A 22,552-nucleotide genomic window follows, 5' to 3' on the forward strand; every position below is an offset into this window, starting at 1 on the left:
AACCACAGTACAGAAGACTGTTTGCTAATGCTGCCCAGTTTAAAATTGATTTACAAGTAGCCAAGCGTTCCAAGATGGTAAGGATATCCAACTGAATCTTTAGTAGCTTATGATGGTATATATTTTATTTCTACATTATGACTTTTGGAAGTAAAGCTGATTCGATGTGTTGCAGAAGAGAAGTACAGATCCATGTCCTCCATGCATGAAAGAGCTTGTCATATGGAATCAGCTCTCTACAGCATTGCTAGAACTTCAGTTCCAGCTACAACTGTGGAGATACCTCTGACAAGGACGTCAAGCCCTGCATATTCAACAAACATATGTCCACCAGTTGGATGTCAAACCCTAGGAAATGGAGACATGAAGCTTAAGCTTGAGAAAGCAGAGATGTAAAACAAACAGGAAAAGAGCAGAAAGAACTTCTAAAAGGTCATTACTGGATCATTGATGTTACATTGGTGCAACATGCTACTTGGCAGAAAAATGTCCACCAGTTGGGACTGACTGCAAACCCTACGAAATTAAGACATGAAGCTTAAATTTGACAAAGCAGAGATTCAACAACCAGGTTGGACAAATAAAACACAGCACTTCTCAAATGTCATTTCTGAATCATAGTCGTGCAGCAAAATGCTAGTCCAAGCTTAAACTCAGTTGGAGGATATTTTCAACATTTTTTGTCCAATAGTTTATACATCCTTTAGTTGAGCATCAGATGTGCCATTCCTGCTCCATTGTATTTTGTAAGTTCATACAAGTGATTATTGTATACTTTATTGTATCTGGTCCTCTATCTGTGATCGTATTAGAACTGCACAGGTTGTATGCTAGTAATCGAGTTTGTGGGCTTCTTGTGGATTTACTAATATGTAGTCAATTAACTCTAATTTCTGCACTTTAAAAGTTTAAAGTTATGCATGATTCTATTGGGAATAAATATAATTATATTAGATAATATTGGTTGAACTATTTATCAATACCGACCTTAGCTCAGTTGGTAGAGCGGAGGACTGTAGTTGTTGCAGATCATCCTTAGGTCGCTGGTTCGAATCCGGCAGGTCGGAAATTTTTTTCTTAAATATCAAAAGCATCCTAAAAAAACAGTTTTTCTATTTTAAAAAATATATAAAATCATTTTACATGAAGTTTGGAAGAATACTATCAAATTGGCCACGTTGAACTGACAAAGATAGCTCACCAACTCCATCACCTCCATTATATGACAGCCACGGTCTCGATATCCAAATTTCGATTAATTCGGAGATGGTCAATTTGGTCCTAATAAGTTAACTACCAACCTGATAAGGAAATACTCGGTCAACATCGATCGGACCTGTGTCCGACCTCTATGCAGTGCATAAACCGCTCCAATCTCTCAAAGAGTTAGCTCATCCTCTGATGTCGATCGGATCATGCAATTACAATGATACTCATTTAACACGAATACGAGGGGATATACGGCATACACACTCGTCGTGCAAAAAGGCACATCCCAATGCTTAAAAAAGGGGTTTGGGAAGCATTATCGTGGAAGGAATAGAAATGTGGCCTTAAATATTGCGAGTCCACTACTGTTTGTCCTTGGCAGATTGGCCTCTGTTTTGTGCACTCCATTAAACAACTCAAGAGGGTTTCAGGTCCTTTGATCAGTGTTGCCAAGTGGGGTAGCAATCTCCTCATGATCCACAAACTGTGCTCTCTCTTCAGTGGGTCTATGTGCATTGGTTTGTCCACATCCATGTGCTCCGAGCCATAGGTTTTTTTTTTTTTTCTTTGTTTTTCTTCTTCTAAGTTACTTTGTTTGGTTTCATCATGCGCATCTTCCATTTTCTATCGATCGATTGATCAACTCAATGTGACGCGAGCTTTTCCTTGGGGGTCCACGGGTAATTTAACGTGACGCGAGCGTTCGGTTGGGTCTCATTGATACTCTTAAGATTTATGCACAAGTTCAAATACAAACAAAGAGATGTCCTTTTGCGTAAAGGAATTAGAGTGAAAGGCCTTTTAGTGATGAAAGTTTTCATATACAAAAAGAGAGACCTCTTTTCACCTTATATGTTTCATATACAAAGAGAGACACCTCTTTGCACCTTTATATGTGAAAATAGTCATTATGCTAATTTAAATTAAAATATTTTAAGATTCACCCACAAACTCATTTTGAATATTAGGCCTATGAATGAATCAAATATTCATTAACAAATTTGATATTAGACTGAGTAAGAAATTGTTTAGGTTCAAAACAAATAATTATAAAGCTTATTAACCTCCTAAATAATCTTTAAAATATAAAATTTTTAAATAATCAAAAACTCAAATTAAGCGCTCGATGATATCTAAATAAATCGAATTCAAGAAGATGGTATGATATTGTTTCTCGACCTACTAGAACTTCTTGCCTGGTGTCTTTTTATTCGAGGTCAATATTGTACCCACATAACTTAATCAAACTATAACTTTTGTGCACAGTCGGCGGTTAAACCTTCTGGCAGTCCAGACTCTGATATCAATTGTAGGATTGAAAAGAATTTAGATATCTCCACAATGATATGATATTGTCCACTTTGGGCCTAAACCCTCATAATTTTGCTCTTGGGCTCTCCCCAAAAGGCCTAATGCCAATGGAGATATCTTTTCTCTTATAAACCTATGATCTTTTCCATATGTTTACAACCTTGCAACTCCAACATTTTATACCGGTCTACACATTATTGCTAATAGGTTAAGGGTCATGCCTTCCTATATTAGATATAATTATTCTTATTAGGTAAATTTATTTGTAAGTTACACGTGTGAATACGATCTGAATCCTTTAAAATGATTTAACTTATGCTTAGTAGGTTTTTGGTTATTGGATATGGGTTGAATTTGTAGAATCTTTTAGTCTAATATATTATATCATATATGACCTGATAAAAGATTGGTTGCCTATATAAGAAGAGGTCCACAAGGATTTAAAAAATCATCTTGACTTAATTTATTGTTTCTCATCGATAAAATTTTTTATAGTGTCGTCATCCCTTAAGCCCCTTAGAAGATTATTTCTTGACAATGTTAAAGACAAAGATAATGTCTCTTTAATCAGGTTCCTGGTACTATTTTATTTAATGTATTATGTTATTATATCATGATTAATTTATGAAACTAATCCATGCACATATTCTTGTATTTCCCAAGTTCTTATTTCAGATATTTATACTGCTTAGGTTTTATAAGTTATAACACCCCCAATCTCTAAGTTCTCAAATCTTTATCCAACAATTCTCATAGCTTAGTTGAGTTGATTATTACATGGTAGAGTTATAGATAAGTAAGAGTCGATTTGCGATGAATTAGGGAGAAATATGCTTCTATGACCTACTTAGTTTTTAAATTTATCTTTTTATCAATTATTGTGAGACTCACTGTATTAATCTTTCCATGCGATTATCTACTTAGTTTTCTAATTTACATTTTTACAAATAGTTGGGATACTGACTGTCTGTGGGGGTGACCACCTTCTACAGGAACAAATCTTTATCCATCAAAAGTGGGTGGCTGAGTGAGTGAGTGAGTCCTACTATAAACTTAAGCTCTTTCAAGGGCACCCCTGCCCTTTTTATCGCTTTTCTTTCACTTCACTTGCTTTCCTCTGTTTTCGATCTTGTTTCTGCTCTGCTTTCCCCTGTTTTCTCTGGGGGCCATGAGGGAGGCCATAAGGTGCTGCATCGCCTGCATCCTGCCGTGCGGCGCCCTCGACGTGGTGCGCGTCGTGCACGGCAACGGCCGCGTGGAGGAGATCCGCGCCGCCGTGACCGCCGGCGACGTCATGCGGGCGCACCCCGACCACGTGCTTCGTCGTCCGCCCAACGGCGCCGAGGCCACCAAGGCCGTCACGCTGCCGCCGGACGCCGAGCTCGAGAGGGGCAGGATTTACTTCCTGGTGCCCATCGAGACGACGGCGTCGGCGCGGAGGCGGAGGAAGGGGAGGAGGAGGAAGACGAAGGCGGCCGACACCGACGGCGCCTCAGCGGCGGCAGCAGCCGGCAAGGCCATGCGCGACCTGAACGAGCGGTACCTATCGGAGATCCTGTCGGAGAAGGTGTCGCTTGGGTACATAGAGAGGCGGCGCGGTCGGGTGGGCGTGTGGCGGCCGCACTTAGACAGCATCTCCGAAACCTCCATGGAGCTCTGAAACAGAGCACGGACCCTGTGATTTTCCTCCTATCGTTTGTTAATAAAATCATAATCTTTAATTTTGTTGCTAAATTCAAGATTATGCCTACAAAATCATAGATTTACTCACTCTCTCACCTTCATCATAGATTTACATTTGTCGATAAGAGAATAATGATCCAATTGATCTTTAATAAAATTATAATCTTTAATTTTGATGGATAAGAGAATAACGATCGAATTGATGTACATCTCCGATTGGGTCTAAACTAGCCAAGTTGATCGATCCTGAAACACTTATTTCTAAAAACTAGTCAAACAAAAGGAGTGCCCCACTCCTTTCACTACTCTTTCTTTTCCTTTTCTTTCGCTCTTACAGTGTAGTATTTGTGGTCGTTGAATGTGACAATGATTGATGGCTTCATTGGCCCCATTCTCTTTATGGGTCTCTCGTACTCTATTCCTCTATACTATACCATCATATTATGGGTATGATGCAATGGTAAAGTATTTAGAAGATAAATAAGAGGATTAGAATTTAAATTTTAATATGAACTATTTTGAAAATTTATCCGATAAAAGAATTAAGAAGAAGATCGTCTATCTTTGTCTATCTTCAAATTAATCAAATGAAATTCAGATACCTCAATTCCTATCTTTGCATGCTGATAGTGCTGGTACTCCCCTGCCATTTTAAAAATCAACCTTGGAGTTTTCTGGTCGCTTTCAGTTGTTGCACCGGACGACTATAAAATAAAATTTAAATAATAGACTTTTCTAACCTATCGGGATTTTTTAGAATACTAGTTTGAATTGGAGAGCTCAAAGAGTCCAATCGAGTCAAAGTGTTTAGGAGATTGAGCAAAACTGGATCAGTAAAACTCAGGCCAAACTGCTGAGCTTATCCAGCTGCTCCTGCTCCTGCTCCTGCCGCTGTGGGGAAAAAGAAAAAAAGCAAGAAGGAGAAGAGAAGAAATCTTTCAAAAGTGGCAAAGATAAAGTCGTTATCTTAGAGGCTTGCCGGCCCTACATACTTTGCAAAAAGAACAAATCACGAGTACTTATTCAAGTTTAGAATCAGCTTTTCTAAACCGAGGAAATCTTCCTCACTCGAGCTCATGTGTATATGGAATGACCTCATGTGCACTGATCAAAAGCTGGGCTCACTGACTTGACTCATCCCTCCCTTTTGCCCTTCTGCCATCTTAATTTATCCTCAACTTTTTTGGCAAAAGCAGTGGGGATTGGTTCTACTTGCTGCTGCACAAATGCATTCAAAATGAAGATCATTATACTCTGCTATTCTTTATAGGTAGGCAAATATTTTTAGTTATATCATCTATAAATACCCTATAAAATAATGTATATAGGGGTGTCAAAAATAATCCGATCAAATTCGATTCGATCCGAGTTAACTAAAAAAAATTAAATTTGGATTGGAGATCTTCAAGTTCGGATAGGATTCAGATTAAGATTTTTTGGATTGATTTAATTTCAGATAGGATTCGAGTTGGATTCAGATTGATCTAAATTTAGAATTTAGGAGTTTTTTTTTGGATTAAATCAATTTTATTTTAAAAATTGAGATATTTTATATAATGATAATTTTTTTGGATTGGACGGATTATTCGGATTATCTATATTCAGATTTAGAATTTTCAAGTTGAATTTGAATTCAGCAAGATTTGGATTAAGATTTTTTTTAGATAATCAATCTTTAACCCAATTCCGAATTCACATCCTTAGTCTTACCTCCTCTTAACATTTCTGATATTTTACATATCGTTGTACAATATGAATGACAACTTTAAAATATCTCAATTTAACAATAAAATAGATTCTTACATCAAACACCTATACAAATTTATCAACGAGATTTATTTACACCAATATGTCATTAGTCACGGAGGATAGGGATGGACTATATATTGAGAGGATGGAGCATGCTAACATGGCCCAAATTTGGAAGTTGTGCACGTCAATGGAAGTGATGACGATACTTTTGTCCATTATTGTTGTAGTATTTTCAGTCGAGACTACTTCAATATAAAATAATTTTAATCATATTATAATAATATTAAAATAATTATGATAATAAGTTTTTTTTTTGTTTTTTGTTTTTTTGCTATGTTTCGCACACAGTGTGAGATTTGGGATTTCCTTCGTACCAAACCCTTCGGGAACTTTCCCGTCGATACGGTAGATCTTCAAATTCTTTTCCATTAGTCCGGTCCCCACTTCCACTGGTTACACCTCTCTCTCTCTCTCCTTCGTACCCTAAAATACGACTCCACCGTAACCCTAAACGGCTAAACCCCAAATCCAACTGCATCTCCGCTCGATGACCCCAAACCGGGTCGCTGGCTGATCTGATACGGTCAAACCTCCCGCCCTTACCGGCTGTTCCCGGTGGCCGCCTCCCTCGTCTTTATTCCCCGCCCGCCATTAATTTAACTCGCCTCCCCGCCTTCCCCGTCAACCACCCAAAACCAACGGCGGTGAGACCCCGTCTCCCGCATGGACCCCGCGACAACGTCGCCGCACGGCGACTGCCCCTCGCTGGCTCGCTCGCATGCCCCTCACGTGCCTCCCCTCCCCTCGCCACCTGCCGCCCCCTCTCTCTTTCCGTCAGCTACACGACAACCGAATAAGAGAAGAGAAACCAAGGGGCGGCGGCGATCGGATCTGATCTAGATCTGGGGATTTGGATCTGATGGAGGGGAAGGAGGCAGGCGCTTCTCGGCCGGCGAACTCGGGCTTGCCGTACCGGGAGGATTGCTGGAGCGAGGGGGAGACGTCGGCGCTGGTGGACGCCTGGGGCGACCGTTACCTCGAGCTCAACCGCGGCCATCTCCGCCAGAAGCACTGGCAGGAGGTCGCCGACGCCGTCAACTCCCGCCGCGGTGCCACCGGGCGCCGCCAGCCTCGCACCGACGTGCAGTGCAAGAACCGGATCGACACCCTGAAGAAGAAGTACAAGGTGGAGAAGGGGCGGATCGGGTCCGGGTCGGGAGCCGCCGGCAGCCAGTGGCCGTTCTTCGCCCGCCTCGATGCGCTCGTTGGATCGTCGGCGTCTGCGGCTGCTCCCGCTGTGAAGAAGCGTCCTTTGTCGCCTCCGCTAGCCTTGCCGCTCCCGTACCAACGAAAGGGCGGGTCTTTGCCGGTTGCTGCGGCGGCCGCCGTCCGGCCATTGAATTTGAAGGACAAGCGTCCCACGACACCCTCCCTTTCTCTGGCGGACTCTATCTTCCAGCGGGCCGCTGCTGCTGCGGCAGCAGCGGAGGAGGACGATTACGAGGAATATGACGAGGACTTGGGATCGCCGTCTAGATCTCCGGACAGATCTGGATGGGGATGGAAGAGACCTATAGGGGACGGTGATGGAATCCGTGAGCTTGCGAAGGCGATGGTGAGGTTTTCCGAGATATATGAGAGGGTTGAGGTGGAGAAACAGCAGCAGACGATGGAAATAGAGAAGAAGAGAATGGAGTTTGCCAAGGAGCTAGAGATCCGGAGGATGCAGATGCTTGTGGATTCACAGGTACAGCTTGTGAAGATTAAGCGTGCCAAGCGAGCTGATACCGGTGAGCTTGCTGACTTTCCTCCCTTCTTAACTTTTTTTAACTGATTTTTATAAACTTTGTATTTGCTCTGTAGCCTCATGATGTTTTACTTTTCTTCATTATATCAAGACTTACTTCCTTTTTGTCATAGTTTAGATACAAACATTGATATTACACACATCAGCACTCGGGGCCACTTGATCATCGATATCAAGTTATATTTTGTGTCTATAAGTGGTATTCATTATCAAATTTTCTTTAGCAATCTTGTCGAGTTGGTTACATTTAGGAAATAGGAAAAAGTGCAAACATTTATCTGTTTTATCCTTTGGTTCTTGTAGGGATCAAATTCAAATTAGTAGATAAGCTCTAGACAAAGCGAAAAAGCTTTCATTTTATATTTCCTGGATCATGGTAACTTTAATGTTAACCTCACTCTATCCATATAATTTAGCAAAAATGAAGCAACTGTTGTTGTCAATGAATGCTCCGATAGAATTAGGATACTCATGGAAAAGTAAGAAGGCATTAGTTTCTATAGCTGTGCTAGCTTGAGTTATTTTTCTTCCCAATTGTTTAATAGGCATTGTTAAGGGTGGTTTGATTTCTAATCGTCGATGATAAAGTGACCATATATTGCTGCATAATATGTTGGCTTGCTACACCAGCATGGAATCAGTCATTTGAAAGTTTTCACAAATAAACGCCCTGCATGCTTACCTAAGCTTTGCTCTTCCTCATGCTCGTCAAGGAAATGTGCTAGTCTAGTGTGCCAACTTTGAATGAGTCATTTGAATGTTTGAACTAATAAACGCTTGCATGCTTACTTCGGTTTGCTCTCTCCGATACTTGCCAGGGTAATGCCTTTCCCATTTCAATGTTAAGAACTAGGAATTCTTTCATGACTTCTCCTTTGAACGATGTTACTACTCCATGTTATAACAGATGGGCGTGCGGGAATTAAGAAAGTGAAAATGTACTAGTTTTAAATTTAAGGATCCAAGTCAGTTTATAAGATATATCATTCATTGCTGGCTCTAATAACTATTTGTTTTGTTATGCTTTTGATTTTCTAACAATAGCAGTTTTTCTTGTAATATCTGATGACCACATCAATATGCTTGGTGTTAAGTTTGATTGATCACTAGTTGACTTGATTATCACCAGTGATATAATCATCTATAGAGCTCATTGCAAGATAAAATCCATATAACCAATTCTTAATAATTGGACTTCCCGTTCTCATCTTTTGTTATTTATTGAGTGTATTTATCCAAAGAACCTAATTGATTGTTAGGAATTAATTTAATTTATACATTTATATTTTAAACACTTCCCTTGATGTGTGAACTAGGGAATTAGACTAGACTTGGCTGAGCTCGACACATGTTAGCTCGTAAATGGCTACTTAATTTTCCTAATTAAAGACAATACTGAGATACAAGCTTAGGATTTTCTTCTTTAAAACTATGATAAGTTTCGATTGAGTGATCACTTGTCTCCAAAGTTTAAGATGTTAGGAAGCAAGCCAATAACTCATTTATTACTTTGTTTTAGTCTTTGATCATGAGGAATCCTCACATCACATTGAATGAAAGATAATTGTTTGTCAGGGTAGCGGAAGGGACAAGGTCAAACTGTGGGAGTGCTGCTATAAGAATTCTAATCCTGATAGTTAACAAAAAGACCTCTGGATCTAGCTCGCTTACCACTAGACCAAGCAATTGTTGACCGATCCATTTATACTTTGTGATGACAAATTGGTTATGCTTCTCCGTAAGTTGTAACTTCATCTTGTTATTTGCCTTATCAAACTCGGTCAAAAAGTACTAAAAGAACTATTCAGATTGCCATTATCAACCCCACTATCTGAAGACCAGCTGATGCGTTCTCCTTAACTTGTAAATGTAGAATGGAACCAAAATTCCAGGTGCATGGAGAATTACGTGTTTTTAACATTTGGCGGTTTATGGTCTTTATATAGTTACTATCTAAAGTCGGGATAAAATTTTTGTAGCTTGCAAGTGATCTCAAATAGTTAGGATAAACATGTGTTTTTATGATCACGATGATGATAGTGTCGTGTCCATTATCATGTGTGCTTACATTCAGATTTGGTCTATTATAACGTCTCTTGGACTGTCATTATCATGTGTGCTTAGGATAGTCCAATGGAATCTCAATGGATGCTAGATTGCTACATATTGTAAATGTTGTACTAGATTTGAACTATTAGATATGCCAAAATTATACTAGATTTGTGTACTGACCTTTTTATGCACTATATCCCCAGATCTTACTATATTATAAACAATTATACAACAGAATCTCGGTATCTCGAGATGAAAATGCTCTTATTTCACATATGCTTTTGATTGTTGTTAAATCTTCATTCTTTGTTGTTGCTGCCTCATATATCTGTTGGATTGGTTATTGAATATTGTGCTTATATTGCTGTTGCTACAGATGGTTACATGGAGAATCTCGAGTAACTTGGACCCATGTTTCATCCATCTTCATCCTTGTGATCGACACCACAGCAACTGGTTTTTCTTCTCTTTTCAGCCGCCACTTAATTGTGTTATTTAAAGCTCATTATCTTAACGCTAGAAAGATGCTTTGTAACCATCATTTGTGTGTTTAGGAATCCAGTTTGCAGCGAATGTTCTGTCTCTAACACCATATGATTACGGAGTCAGATATAGTTGCAAGATTACTGGTGTCGTGACGACTCATCTAATTCAGTGTTTTTAAACAGGATCAGATTCAGTTATGCAAGTGATGACCACTGATCATGAATAAATGGCTCAGGAGAGGACTCCATACTTCAGGTATACCGACAATAAACTTAAAGTCCTTTGCGATTCTATAGTGCCACTAATAGTTTAAACTCCTTGCATTCATAGTGTATAGGTGTTGCCACTAAATACTTTGCCAAAGTGCTTGTCAAAGTTGTCACCAAGCAATTTAAGGATAATTGTTTGTTTGGTAGCATTTTAATGTGGACTAACTTTTCTACGAGTCTTTTTTTAAACTATTTGATGAAAATTGTTTAATAGCACTTCAAAATCTTAAACTTAAAGGGTGTGTTTGGTTGGGGGTTATGTTCGATAATTTTGATTTTCCATCCAAAGTTATCAATAAAAACTTTGTTTAATTTAGGTAATCGATGATTCTCGAATAATGTTCCATGCCCGATACGTTAGCAAAAGGGATATACAATTTAGAATAAGAAAACTTCAAAAAATTGAGGTTTTTTTTTATTTTGGGGTTAACGAATTTTTTTTACCAAAAACATCGTTTGATAAGAGAAAAACATAAAAAAAATTAGAAAAAATGTAAAATAATAATAATAATAATAATAAAATCCCTCCATTCAATCTTGTATTCATTGATCATGTTTTCATAGGGATGTCCAGTTAGATAGAGAGTGACAGATTTATTACAATTGGATATGGATCAATTTTTGACTGGTGTATTTCCTTGGAAATTTTTTTTTTGGCACCTTTTAGGTATTTGACAATCGACTATAAGCTGATCCTATGATTTATCTCCATTCATATGAGTTGGGACGAGCTGTGAGGAGAGTATAAGATGAGTGTAATCATCCTTTGATATAATTATATTCATTTATCACATTCAAAAATGGGCGAGTGATTTCTCACGAAGTTGATAGAAAAATATTCTCTCATGTGATGATTTACTTGATGTCTTGATTTACTTTTTTTTATGTATAGTTATGGGGCTAGCTTTGTGAGCCATTTTGAATTAGTGCATGACATTTTTAGAAAATTGTACCCATTAGCCACAAATCCTACAAACCATTAAGATCACATGCATAGGTCTAGGGTCATCTCAACCATTATTAAGGTCGTAGATAAAAAAAAAAATATTTTTTAAAAAATATAAATTTATAACATAATTGTTTATTATAAAATTTGTTTTTTTTAAATGTAAAGTTATTATTAAATGTTTATATTCAAATTTAGATAATAAATTTTTCCGATCAAATTGTTGAATTATTTAATATTGTTTAAGATATTATTGAAAGATTTTATTAATTTTAATTAAAAAATTATTGAAGCTATATTAATCTTGAGGCATTATAGAAGTTGTATTTTCATGAGTATTTTATAAGTTATTTTTTTAAAAAATATTATTTTTATTAAATATCATATCTTTTAAAATTTTGACTATATTATTTTTTTAAAAAAAATGATTGTGCAAATAAATCTAAATCATTAATATTTATTGTTTTCAAAGATTCAAACATCTTTCTTCTAGAAAGTTATCATCAAATAATTTTAATTTTTCTAAAATTATTTTCTATTTTTTAAATTATTCAAACTATTTTTAAGTTAAGAAATGACATCATCAATAATATAATTGAAGTAATTACTTAAAAAAATTAGATAAAATTTTTACCTCAGTTTTATTTTCATCAAATTATTTATTTTTTTAATTATATATTTTCATGAAATTTTGATTTTATCATAACAAATGTAAATATATTTTCTCAATAATCATTAAAATTGATTTAATATAATAATAATGTTGGTAAAAAATACTAATAGGATCATTTTAAGATGGTATTTATCACTTTATATAATTAAAAAAAAAAAGAATAAATGAGGAATCCTATTTTTCTTAACAAGGAGGAAGAAGAATGAGTGGAGAACGGAGATCATCAAGGAAAAGGATGTGTTTTGAGAGTATTATTGACATGGGAGCGGAAGTGCGGAACGATATGAAATTAATGTGTGGAGGAAAAGGGCACGAGAATACCGACTAGAGAGGGGAAGGGTAAGGTGTAGATTTTATAGAATCAAATATGTAAACAGAAGAGGCGATTACGTTTTTAAAAGCGAACTTTTTATATAAAAAAATTTAATATAATTATAACAACAATAACCCAGCCTTTTCCCACTAGGTGAGGTCGGTTGTATGAATTTTTTACGCCATTGAGCCCTATCTCCTATTATATCATCATCTATATTTAAATAAATTTTATCTTATTTTATTGTTGCTAACCAAGTCTTTTTTATGTCTTTCTCTTCCTCGTTTGATATGCATGTTTATCATAGTTTCACATCGCCTAACTGGAATATTTATTGGTCGTCTAAGTACATGTCCGTACTATATTAAACGTGTCTCTCGGAGTTTGTTCTCAATAGATGCAACTCCGACTTTCTCTCTAATGCTCTCATTCCTTATTTTGTCCATCTTCGTATGTTCACACATCCACCTTAACATCCTCATCTCTGCAACTCTCATCTTATGCTCATGTGCTTGAGTCATAGCCCAACATTCAGCTCTATATAACATAGCAGGTTTAACTGCGGTTTTATAGAACTTACCTTTAAGTTTAAGATGTACTTTACGGTCACATAAAACACCCAATGCTCCCCTCTATTTCACCCATCCTGCTTGTATTCTATGTAAGACATCTCTCTCAATTCTTCTATCATTTTGTAAAAGTGATCCTAAATATTTAAATCTCTCGATTCCGGGCAGCTCGTCCTCTCCTATCTTAACAATTGTTTCATTACTTCTAATATTGCTAAACTTAAATTCCATATATTCTGTCTTTAATCTACTAAGCTTAAAATTTTTCCCTTTTAGTGTTTCTCTCCAATATTCTAGCTTAGCATTTACTCCTTCACGTGTCTCATCTACAAAAATAATATCATCTGCAAATAACATGCATCACGGTACCGTATCTTGAATGTGCACAGTGAGTTCGTCTATAATTAATGTAAAAAGATAGAGATTTAGGGTTGATTTTTGATGTAATTTTATTTTTATTAGAAATGCTTTAGTTATTCCGCAGAAATCGTCCTTGCTTAAGTCAATGCCATAGAAAGAGTCAAAGCACAATTGTAGAGAACATGGGTAATTAAGTCTCAACTTTCCCCCCTCCAATCATGTACTTAATTTGCAAAATCTAATGTGAAAATCTGTAACCCAATTTTTTTTTTCTTACCTTGTCTTTATTTGAAACCGTTGATGTCGATTTGAAATCCTGATGAAGAGAATTGCTAGTTGTATTAGATTGTCCGTCAATGTTAACTATAGGCGAATATTGTATGAACGGATTACTTGTCTTTGTTTGTATCTAAAATATATCTACGCATGAGTTTTAGTTTAAAATTATTTGATGGAGAAAATCAACTTGAATTATGAGAGCTTAAAGAGTTCAAATTTGACTTTAATTTGTATTTCCTAAGTATATTGGTTATTTAATTTTAAAAATTAAAAATTGTTTCGCTCTCACAACCATTATTATTATTATTTCTTAAAAGTGTTAAACTTGAAAGAATTTAGAAAGAAAACTCATCTTTTTTATCCAAAAAAAAATTGCAGCTCTTTACAGTTATTCACTACTTCAAACAACCAACCATAAAATATTTTAACTTACGATTTCAAACTGTTTATTTAAGGAGATCAACTAATTTGTTTAGCAAGAAGGGAAGGGAAGGAAAGGAAAACCATATTCTTTTCTATGATCCTTGATTTGTGGAAAATCATCATTTTTTTTAAAAAAAAATTATTTAAGTGCCCTTTAATTTGCTCACTAAATTTTATTTTTTTAATAATTTTGATGGCTAATTGATTCTAGAGATGGATGATCTTTTCTATCTATTAAATTTAGAACATAACTTATGCTTACTTATAAATTGACTTTTAAGATATTTATTTTATTTAGAATTTAAATTTTGATCCTTTTTATGGGTCCGAGTGCTTGACAACTAGATCATATTCGTAGGGGTTGTTTGCTAATTTTTGTTATTGGCAATTTTATTTTTTTATAAAATTGGCTTTGATTAATTCTTTAGTTGTGATTCGAACTATGACACTTCATTAATTTAGTGAACGCTTTGTTATTTCATCGAAGAAAATTCTTCTTTTTTTTTTCATGTGACAACTAACTTCCCTTTCTCTAGCTCTACTCCGTTCAAATTCCGCTTAACTAAACACAACATTACAAAATTGGCTAAGTCAACTAAACTTGCCATTTTGCAAAAGAGCTCGCAAAGCGATAAGGAATATTCCCAATAGGATCGATCGATCGATCTCTTGTTTATATTATCAACTTTGACTTTAATAATAACAATAATAATATGATCACATAAGGCATCAAGTTCCGCAATTCGAGGCGTGGAAAATATGAAATGCCCCACTGTTTCTCATTTTGACTTTGAATTCAAAGATGCTCCACTTTCACTCAGATCCACAGATCGATCGAAAGAGTTTTCCACTTCTAATATTTACCACAATTTACAAGGAACTCTAGTCAATAGATAGCCCAGTCCACTTATCACAGTCAAACACCTTAGATAATAAATATATATATATAGTTGTTTAATTAGATTTTAAAGTATTATATATATATATATATATATATATATATATATATATGAATTGCAGTCATTGTTGCTGGTCTTCTTTGGCTTCTTTGCGTAGAAAATCAATGGAACAGGAGAGCAAAATTTGCGTGGTGGATCTGCAACTTGGATTGCGACGCATCCTTTCGGCCGGGACGACAAGTCTGATGAAGAAGCCTCTTGAAGCATCTTAAAAGGAGATTCCGATTACGAGGAGCTTTAATTTTAAGCATGTTTTATGCACTCTGTCTAAGTTGTTTAGAACACGATACCATGCTAATCATATAACTTTATGCGTCACGATATTCGTCTTCTTCTACAAGACACATCATGCCACAGAATCTACTAATTGTTAAGGTGATTCAAATTTGGGTAATAAAATTACGAGTGACATTTTAAAGTAATTATTTAATTAATTAATTGTTTTTATTGCTAATTTGGGTGGTTGGTGTCTCACATCATGCCACGTTGCTTTACACACGTTTGGCTGATATTTCTTTTGGATTTGATTTTACTGATTGAGCGAAGAGTGATCGATGACACACTTGGCGTCGTGTCATTTAAATGATTAAATATGTTGATAAGGAGTGAGGATCATTAAGAAGACGATAAGCTATCTAATTGAGCACGCATGGAATCCGACATCAAGCATGACGTTCACTTTAGACAATTCAATTTTGCCTTCATTTCATCGTATCTTAGACATGATCATAATTAATATGGTAAAAAGAGGATTCGTTCATTCCCAGTACTTTTGTCAATCTATCCCTAAATCAATACGGAGGAGATAGACATGATCATAATTAATGAACTAAGACGATGCGCTTATCTCTAACCTCTAATTTTGTTTGTAGAGGTTACATCATTTATTGATGACTTGCACGCAAGCTCATGGTATTTGTGAACTTGTAGTCACTATAGGTGATTCATGACCTACCTAAGAGCTCATAGTGTTTGTCCAATCATATTGAGTTTATTATATACAATTTCTATAAAATTCATAGTTACAAAATCACATAATAATAATTTTATTATTGCACCCAGGTTTTTCATCTATTTATTAAATAGATAGTAATTTAGAAAAAGTTTAAAATTATCATTAGTAAGGCTTTTTATATTTTTTTTTGAAATTTTTTGCTTATTTTTAAAATAAAATAATATCCTAAAGAAATTAAAATAACATATTTATCAATTAAACAATATAGTATTATGTATATTTTTTTGTCATTTGGTGGTAGCAAATAGCAAAAACAATTATTCTACTGTTTTGGAGATATTTTGTAAAAAAAAAAAGAAAAAGAAAAAGAAAGTATATTCTCTTTTGATACTTCTCATATTGTTTGACTAGAAGAATAAATAAAACCCAATATTTATAACATAATAATTACATTTTCATTTGAATTTATTTTTATTTTTATTTATAATGTTTGATTGCCAAATGCCAAATAATAGCAGTAGTTTCTTTTTTTTTATATATGTTTTTAATAGCTCGAGCTGTCGATTAATAGTGTCAGTTCTTTTTCTATAAATAGAACCCAGCGAAGGCAGTGGTTGCGCATCGCGTCGTCGCTGCTTCCCCCCTCGCTGCACGCTTGTCCTCGATACCTCGTGAAGACGATTGCAGAAGAAAACAAGGGTTTCTTCGCAGGCAGCCGTCCCGCGCGCCTTGCTTGCGCTTTCTCTGTGGCGGTGCATAGTTTTTGACCGGCGTGAGTAGATCGGAGGTAGAGATGTCTAAGTTGGAGAAAATGGCATCCATTGATGCCCACATGAGGCTTCTTGCCCCAGCTAAGGTATCCGAGGACGACAAGTTGGTCGAGTACGACGCGCTCCTCTTGGATCGCTTCCTCGACATCCTTCAGGATCTCCACGGCGAGGGGATCAGAGAAACGGTATTCTCACTCTGTTTGTGTTGTTCGGTGTTTCGGTTTGTTTGGATCTTTGATTTCTCTCTCGGGTCATAGGTAGTATCTGCGAAAAAAATGGATTTTTGGTAGACTCTGACTGATTGATTTGTCGGAAGGGGTGGTAACCATCTGGAATTTTCTTTTCCTTTTCCTCGACGATTCTTATGCTGATCCATTCAGGTTTTCTGTGTGGAGTAGTAATTGTTGTTCCTTTCTTCGATTTATTTGATGGCTTTGTAGATCTGACTTTTGTAACTAGATTATTTCGCACATAGTGTAGGAACCGCAAAAATAACGCCCTAGTGGCGAAGAAGCTTTCTCACACAAGGTTCTATATTGTTGCCCTAGCATTCATATTCTTTGGAATTCACTATTTGATTTGATTATTGAATCTTGTTTTTATTTAGACCTAAAGGAGCTAGATGATCTTTATTGATAGAAGATTGGACTCTCTGCTTGTTTGTGTTGGTATCAGGTTCAAGAGTTGTATGAGCTTTCTGCCGAATATGAAGACAAGCCCGAGCCCCAGAAGCTAGAGGATCTGGGGAAAGTGCTTACTAGTTTGGATGCGGGTGATACCATCGTGGTCACAAAATCATTCTCGCACATGCTTAACTTGGCTAATTTAGCTGAGGAGGTTCAGATCGCCTATCGCAGAAGGACCAAGCTGAAAAAGGGAGATTTTGTTGATGAAAATTCTGCAACCACTGAATCAGACATAGAGGAAACACTTAAGCGACTTGTGGTGGTCCTGAAGAAGTCCAAAGAAGAGGTATTTGATGCTTTGAAAAATCAGACAGTTGATTTGGTATTGACTGCACACCCAACACAGTCAGTCAGAAGATCCTTGCTTCAGAAGCATGCAAGGTTTGTGTAGCTTATCAATTACTATATACATTTTATAATTCATTTTGAGATACTTGCCATGATCTTGTTTGATTGCCCAGTTAGTATTGGGAAATATTTCTTTTTACTCACTATATATCCGCATTGCAAATACTTAAAAGATGTATCTTCTAAGTCTTAGTAATTTCTTATCTCTATCATTCTGGATGTTTTATGGTTGCTTAACTATGATGAGCTTAAGTGAAACGAAGTTGGTAACTTTAGGAGTGGAAGCGCAAAGAAAACTGGTGTCTTACTTATCATTTGTGATATATATGATTTATTCAGGATTAGGAATTGTTTGACTCAGCTGAATGCGAAAGATATTACTCCTGATGACAAGCAAGAGCTTGATGAGGCTCTTCAGAGAGAGGTAATCTCCGTCATATCATGCTTGCATAACTTCACCGTATAATCAATGCATAAAATCCATTGGACAGGTTTAATATTTTGAAACAATTTATATTTAAGTTGAAACACCTTCAATCTTCTAATGGTCGAAGTTTCTCTTTTGACTTCCTCGATTGCTTCTCTCTTCTTCACTATCAGCCCATAATTGCATTTTTGACCCTTGGTTACTTATTAAACTACCTTCTAAGATTATCTTTGAAGTATGACAATTACTATTTAATTGATGTGATTGTATAGATTCAAGCTGCATTCAGAACTGATGAAATCAAAAGAACTCCCCCAACTCCTCAAGATGAAATGCGTGCCGGAATGAGCTATTTCCATGAAACCATATGGAAGGGTGTACCCAAATTCTTGCGTCGGGTTGATACAGCACTGAAAAATATTGGGATAAATGAGAGAGTGCCCTATAATGCGCCTCTTATTCAGTTTTCATCTTGGATGGGTGGTGATCGTGATGGTAAGCTGTTTTACTGATTTTAGATGAGTCTTAGATTCATTGTCCTAATACTTGACTATAATGCACATGACCTAACTCCTGAACATGTAAGAACTTGGCTGCATCGTTCTTATAAACTTCTTGTGAGTTTAGGTAACCCGAGAGTTACTCCGGAAGTGACAAGGGATGTTTGCTTGTTGGCCAGAATGATGGCTGCAAACTTGTACTATGCACAAATTGAAGATCTGATGTTTGAGGTATTAACTGATCTTATTTTGTTTACTTGAAAATGTGATGTTTTATGCTTTCACAAGTTAGTGATGACTTATTTTATTGCAGTTGTCTATGTGGCGCTGCAATACTGAACTTCGGGTGCGAGCTGATGTGCTTGACCGGTCCTCGAAAAAAGATGCAAAGCACTACATAGGTACTATTTATTTATTGATATATCTCTGTGGACATTCAGGTTCATTTAAGCTTTAGTAACTTGTAATTTGCTTCCATTTGTTGTTCAACAGAGTTCTGGAAGCAAGTTCCTCCAAATGAACCTTACCGCGTTGTTCTTAGTGATGTGAGAGATAAATTATACAGCACACGTGAGAGGTCCCGCCATTTACTTTCAAATGGATACTCTGACATTCCTGAGGAAGCAACTTTCACCAATGTTGAACAGGTGCTATACTTTGGCTCAAATTAGCTGAAATACTTGCCTGTGCAATTTTTCCAACTTTTCCATTGTCCTAACTTTTGCAATGTCTTTCTTGCAGTTTTTAGAGCCTCTTGAAGTCTGCTATCGATCACTCTGTGACTGTGGCGATAGATCAATTGCTGATGGGAGCCTTCTTGACTTTTTGCGCCAAGTGTCAACCTTTGGCCTGTCTCTTGTTAGACTTGATATTAGGCAAGAATCCGACAGGCATACTGATGTTGTTGATGCTATTACTAAACACTTGGGAATTGGATCCTACCGTGATTGGTCTGAGGAGCAACGTCAAGAGTGGCTGTTGTCGGAACTTAATGGAAAACGCCCTTTATTTGGGATTGACTTACCGAAGACAAATGAAGTTGCAGATGTTTTGGACACATTCCATGTCATAGCAGAGCTTCCTTCTGACAACTTTGGGGCTTACATCATTTCAATGGCAACTGCTCCATCAGATGTCTTGGCCGTCGAGCTGCTGCAGCGTGAGTGCCATGTGAAAACTCCATTGAGAGTAGTACCATTGTTTGAGAAACTTGCAGATCTTGAGGCTGCTCCAGCAGCTTTAGCCAGACTTTTCTCAATAGATTGGTACAGGAACAGAATTAACGGGAAGCAGGAAGTTATGATTGGATACTCAGATTCAGGGAAGGATGCCGGTAGATTTTCTGCAGCCTGGCAGTTATATAAAGCTCAAGAAGACCTTATAAAAGTTGCCAACAAGTATGGAGTAAAACTAACCATGTTCCACGGGCGAGGTGGAACTGTTGGAAGAGGTGGTGGCCCTACTCATCTGGCTATCCTATCTCAGCCGCCTGATACAGTCCATGGATCTCTTCGTGTTACGGTTCAAGGTGAAGTTATCGAGCAGTCATTTGGAGAAGAACATTTGTGCTTCAGGACACTCCAACGTTTCACAGCTGCTACACTTGAACACGGAATGCATCCCCCCATCCCTCCCAAGCCAGAATGGCGTTCATTGATGGATGAAATGGCTGTTCTAGCTACAAAGGAATATCGATCTATTGTCTTCCAAGAACCACGTTTTGTTGAGTATTTCCGCCTAGTGAGTAATCTAACTTTGGTACTTTATCATTCACATGTACTTGGCATGTGAGAGGCTTCATCAACATCTTTTACTTCCCTATAATGCAATTCTTGTTACAACTGACAGGCTACACCTGAGCTGGAGTATGGTAGGATGAACATAGGTAGCCGACCGTCTAAACGAAAGCCGAGTGGGGGCATCGAGTCACTTCGTGCAATTCCTTGGATATTTGCATGGACACAAACACGGTTCCATCTACCAGTGTGGCTTGGCTTCCGTGCAGCTTTCAAGCATGTCTTGCAAAAAGATGCCAAGAATCTTCAAACCCTTCAGCAAATGTACAACGAATGGCCCTTTTTCAGGGTCACCATTGACTTGGTAGAGATGGTTTTCGCTAAGGGAGATCCTGGAATAGCTGCTTTGTATGATAAATTGCTGGTTTCCGAAGATCTGTGGAAATTCGGGGAAGAGCTAAGGGCCAACTACAACGAAACAAAGCAACTTCTTCTTCAGGTGCAAATGCAATGTTCTCTCTTAAGTTTGTTCATGAACAAGCAAAAAGTGGTGCCATGTTTGGTTTTGTTAATTCTTGTGTGCCGTCTTGTAGGTTGCTGGGCACAAAGATCTGTTGGAAGGGGATCCATACTTGAAGCAGAGGTTACGTCTGAGAGACGCATACATCACGACTCTGAATGCTTGCCAAGCCTACACCTTGAAGCGAATCAGGGACCCGTCCTACCATGTCAATGTGAGGCCCCATCTCTCGAGGGAGATTACAGAGTCCAGCAAACCCGCCGCGGAGTTGGTGAAACTCAACCCAAGCAGTGAGTATGCCCCTGGCCTGGAGGACACCCTCATCTTGACCATGAAAGGAATTGCTGCCGGAATGCAGAACACTGGTTGAATTATGAACTCGATGTCGTCCCGATAAATAAGGCATTGGAAGCTTCTCTTTCTTGTGGAAGCTAATTCGCCACAGCAGCATTGAGGCTATCGTCGATTTCTTAAGGATTGTCCGAAATGCTTTTCGCCATTGTTGCCTAATCAAATATAGTAGCTTCCTTACGAAGCTGACCGCAAAAACTCTTTCCTTTCTTACAATGTGTTTCCTGAACTTGTTAAAGTTTTGAATTGGGATCATGTTCGTCTCCAATGAACTTTATTCTTACTATATTTTTTCACATTTGTTGTGTTTATCATTACCCAAATCTTTATACCAGATGAACTTTTATATTTCAAGTCCCGATTATGCCAATACAATTTTACTTTTATGGTGTAAGGGTTGAATTATAGTATTAAGTATAAAAAAAATTAAATTATTATTATTATTATTTTTGGATGTGCGTCATAAAATCGTTAGAGTATCATCTCTCTATATCAAGATGATATGGTGTTGAAACGATCCAAGTTTTTTTTTCTCACACATCATATAACATTTCAATAAATAAGAAAATTGTTTGTAATTAATAAACCAGTCATACATCCCGGGGATCTTAATTGAAAATTATTTTATTCTCTCTAAATCATAAACGTTTATTTATTCTTTATGCGGAATCGGAAGGTCTTCAAGAGTGTACTGTCCAGCCCAGTCTGGTCAAAGGTCCAAGCCTCCAACGTCGTCCATTTCTACACCTGTCACAAACCAAACCTAGTGAGTTTAACTCAGCACCTCCAAACCATAGCAGCAAAATTCCTTAACTAGTTGCATGCATTATTAAATCTACCTTTACTTGGAACTTGTTGTCAAGCATACAAGTAAGCATACATATAAACATTTTTCCATAAAACATTAAACTATTAGTATCACACAACATTATTTGAGTATCCTTCAATCATTACATTATGAAGCATTTTCCTTTAGTATTTATCGTATATCATTCTAAGGTGGAGATACATTAGTCATCCTTTATCCATTGTTCGATTGATCAATTTGTTTAACCATGGTACTAGGTGACGGGGCATCAACAACTCTCGTCACTGGGCCATGGCCAAATATGAAAATATGGTATTGGAGTCCCTTTGGGGCCTTGTCCCGTAAACGGAGTCCCTCTGG

At 37.0% G+C, this 22,552-nt stretch overlaps 3 protein-coding genes and 1 non-coding gene across 8 annotated transcripts in view; all 4 read left to right on the top strand.

Annotated features, from left to right (window-relative positions):
• Positions 1–21,680, top strand: part of LOC121985478 (phosphoenolpyruvate carboxylase, housekeeping isozyme-like) — a 25,379-nt gene extending 3,699 nt beyond the window's left edge. Inside the window, exons 1-10 of one of the 2 annotated variants that reach the window (XM_042538960.1) lie at positions 16,651–17,001; positions 17,492–17,883; positions 18,190–18,274; positions 18,550–18,772; positions 18,905–19,008; positions 19,091–19,178; positions 19,270–19,424; positions 19,519–20,517; positions 20,626–21,012; positions 21,107–21,680. In XM_042538960.1, coding sequence (XP_042394894.1) covers positions 16,840–17,001; positions 17,492–17,883; positions 18,190–18,274; positions 18,550–18,772; positions 18,905–19,008; positions 19,091–19,178; positions 19,270–19,424; positions 19,519–20,517; positions 20,626–21,012; positions 21,107–21,403 — 2,892 coding nt within the window. In that variant the 5' untranslated portion in view covers positions 16,651–16,839 and the 3' untranslated portion in view covers positions 21,404–21,680. Of the gene's footprint in view, positions 1–16,650; positions 17,002–17,491; positions 17,884–18,189; positions 18,275–18,549; positions 18,773–18,904; positions 19,009–19,090; positions 19,179–19,269; positions 19,425–19,518; positions 20,518–20,625; positions 21,013–21,106 lie in introns of those variants that run through there. The other variant, XM_042538961.1, reaches the window with a different exon arrangement.
• Positions 983–1,067, top strand: TRNAY-GUA. The gene is given in 2 exon segments: positions 983–1,019; positions 1,032–1,067. It is a non-coding gene; the product is annotated as a tRNA-Tyr (tRNA).
• Positions 3,578–4,259, top strand: LOC121985482. Its single transcript, XM_042538965.1, has one exon. It carries the CDS (start codon positions 3,689–3,691, stop codon positions 4,178–4,180), a length of 492 nt encoding a protein of 163 aa, XP_042394899.1. The 5' UTR covers positions 3,578–3,688; the 3' UTR covers positions 4,181–4,259.
• LOC121985481 (trihelix transcription factor ASIL1-like) lies at positions 6,386–10,785 on the top strand. Of its 4 annotated transcripts, XR_006113195.1 has the most exons (4): positions 6,386–7,745; positions 9,338–9,500; positions 10,191–10,270; positions 10,483–10,785. XR_006113195.1 is itself a non-coding variant. In XM_042538963.1 (2 exons), the coding sequence occupies exons 1-2, from the start codon at positions 6,875–6,877 to the stop codon at positions 10,214–10,216; spliced, it is 897 nt and encodes a 298-aa protein (XP_042394897.1). In that variant the 5' UTR covers positions 6,390–6,874; the 3' UTR covers positions 10,217–10,718. The 4 variants fall into 4 exon arrangements, 1 of the variants encoding a protein (XP_042394897.1); XR_006113194.1 differs by having other exon boundaries at positions 10,191–10,718; XR_006113193.1 differs by lacking the exon at positions 9,338–9,500 and having other exon boundaries at positions 6,389–7,745.
• Positions 21,681–22,552: the final 872 nt, after the last annotated feature.

This window comes from Zingiber officinale, chromosome 5B, assembly GCF_018446385.1.
Source record: "Zingiber officinale cultivar Zhangliang chromosome 5B, Zo_v1.1, whole genome shotgun sequence".
In the NCBI taxonomy this organism is placed as follows: domain Eukaryota; kingdom Viridiplantae; phylum Streptophyta; class Magnoliopsida; order Zingiberales; family Zingiberaceae; genus Zingiber; species Zingiber officinale.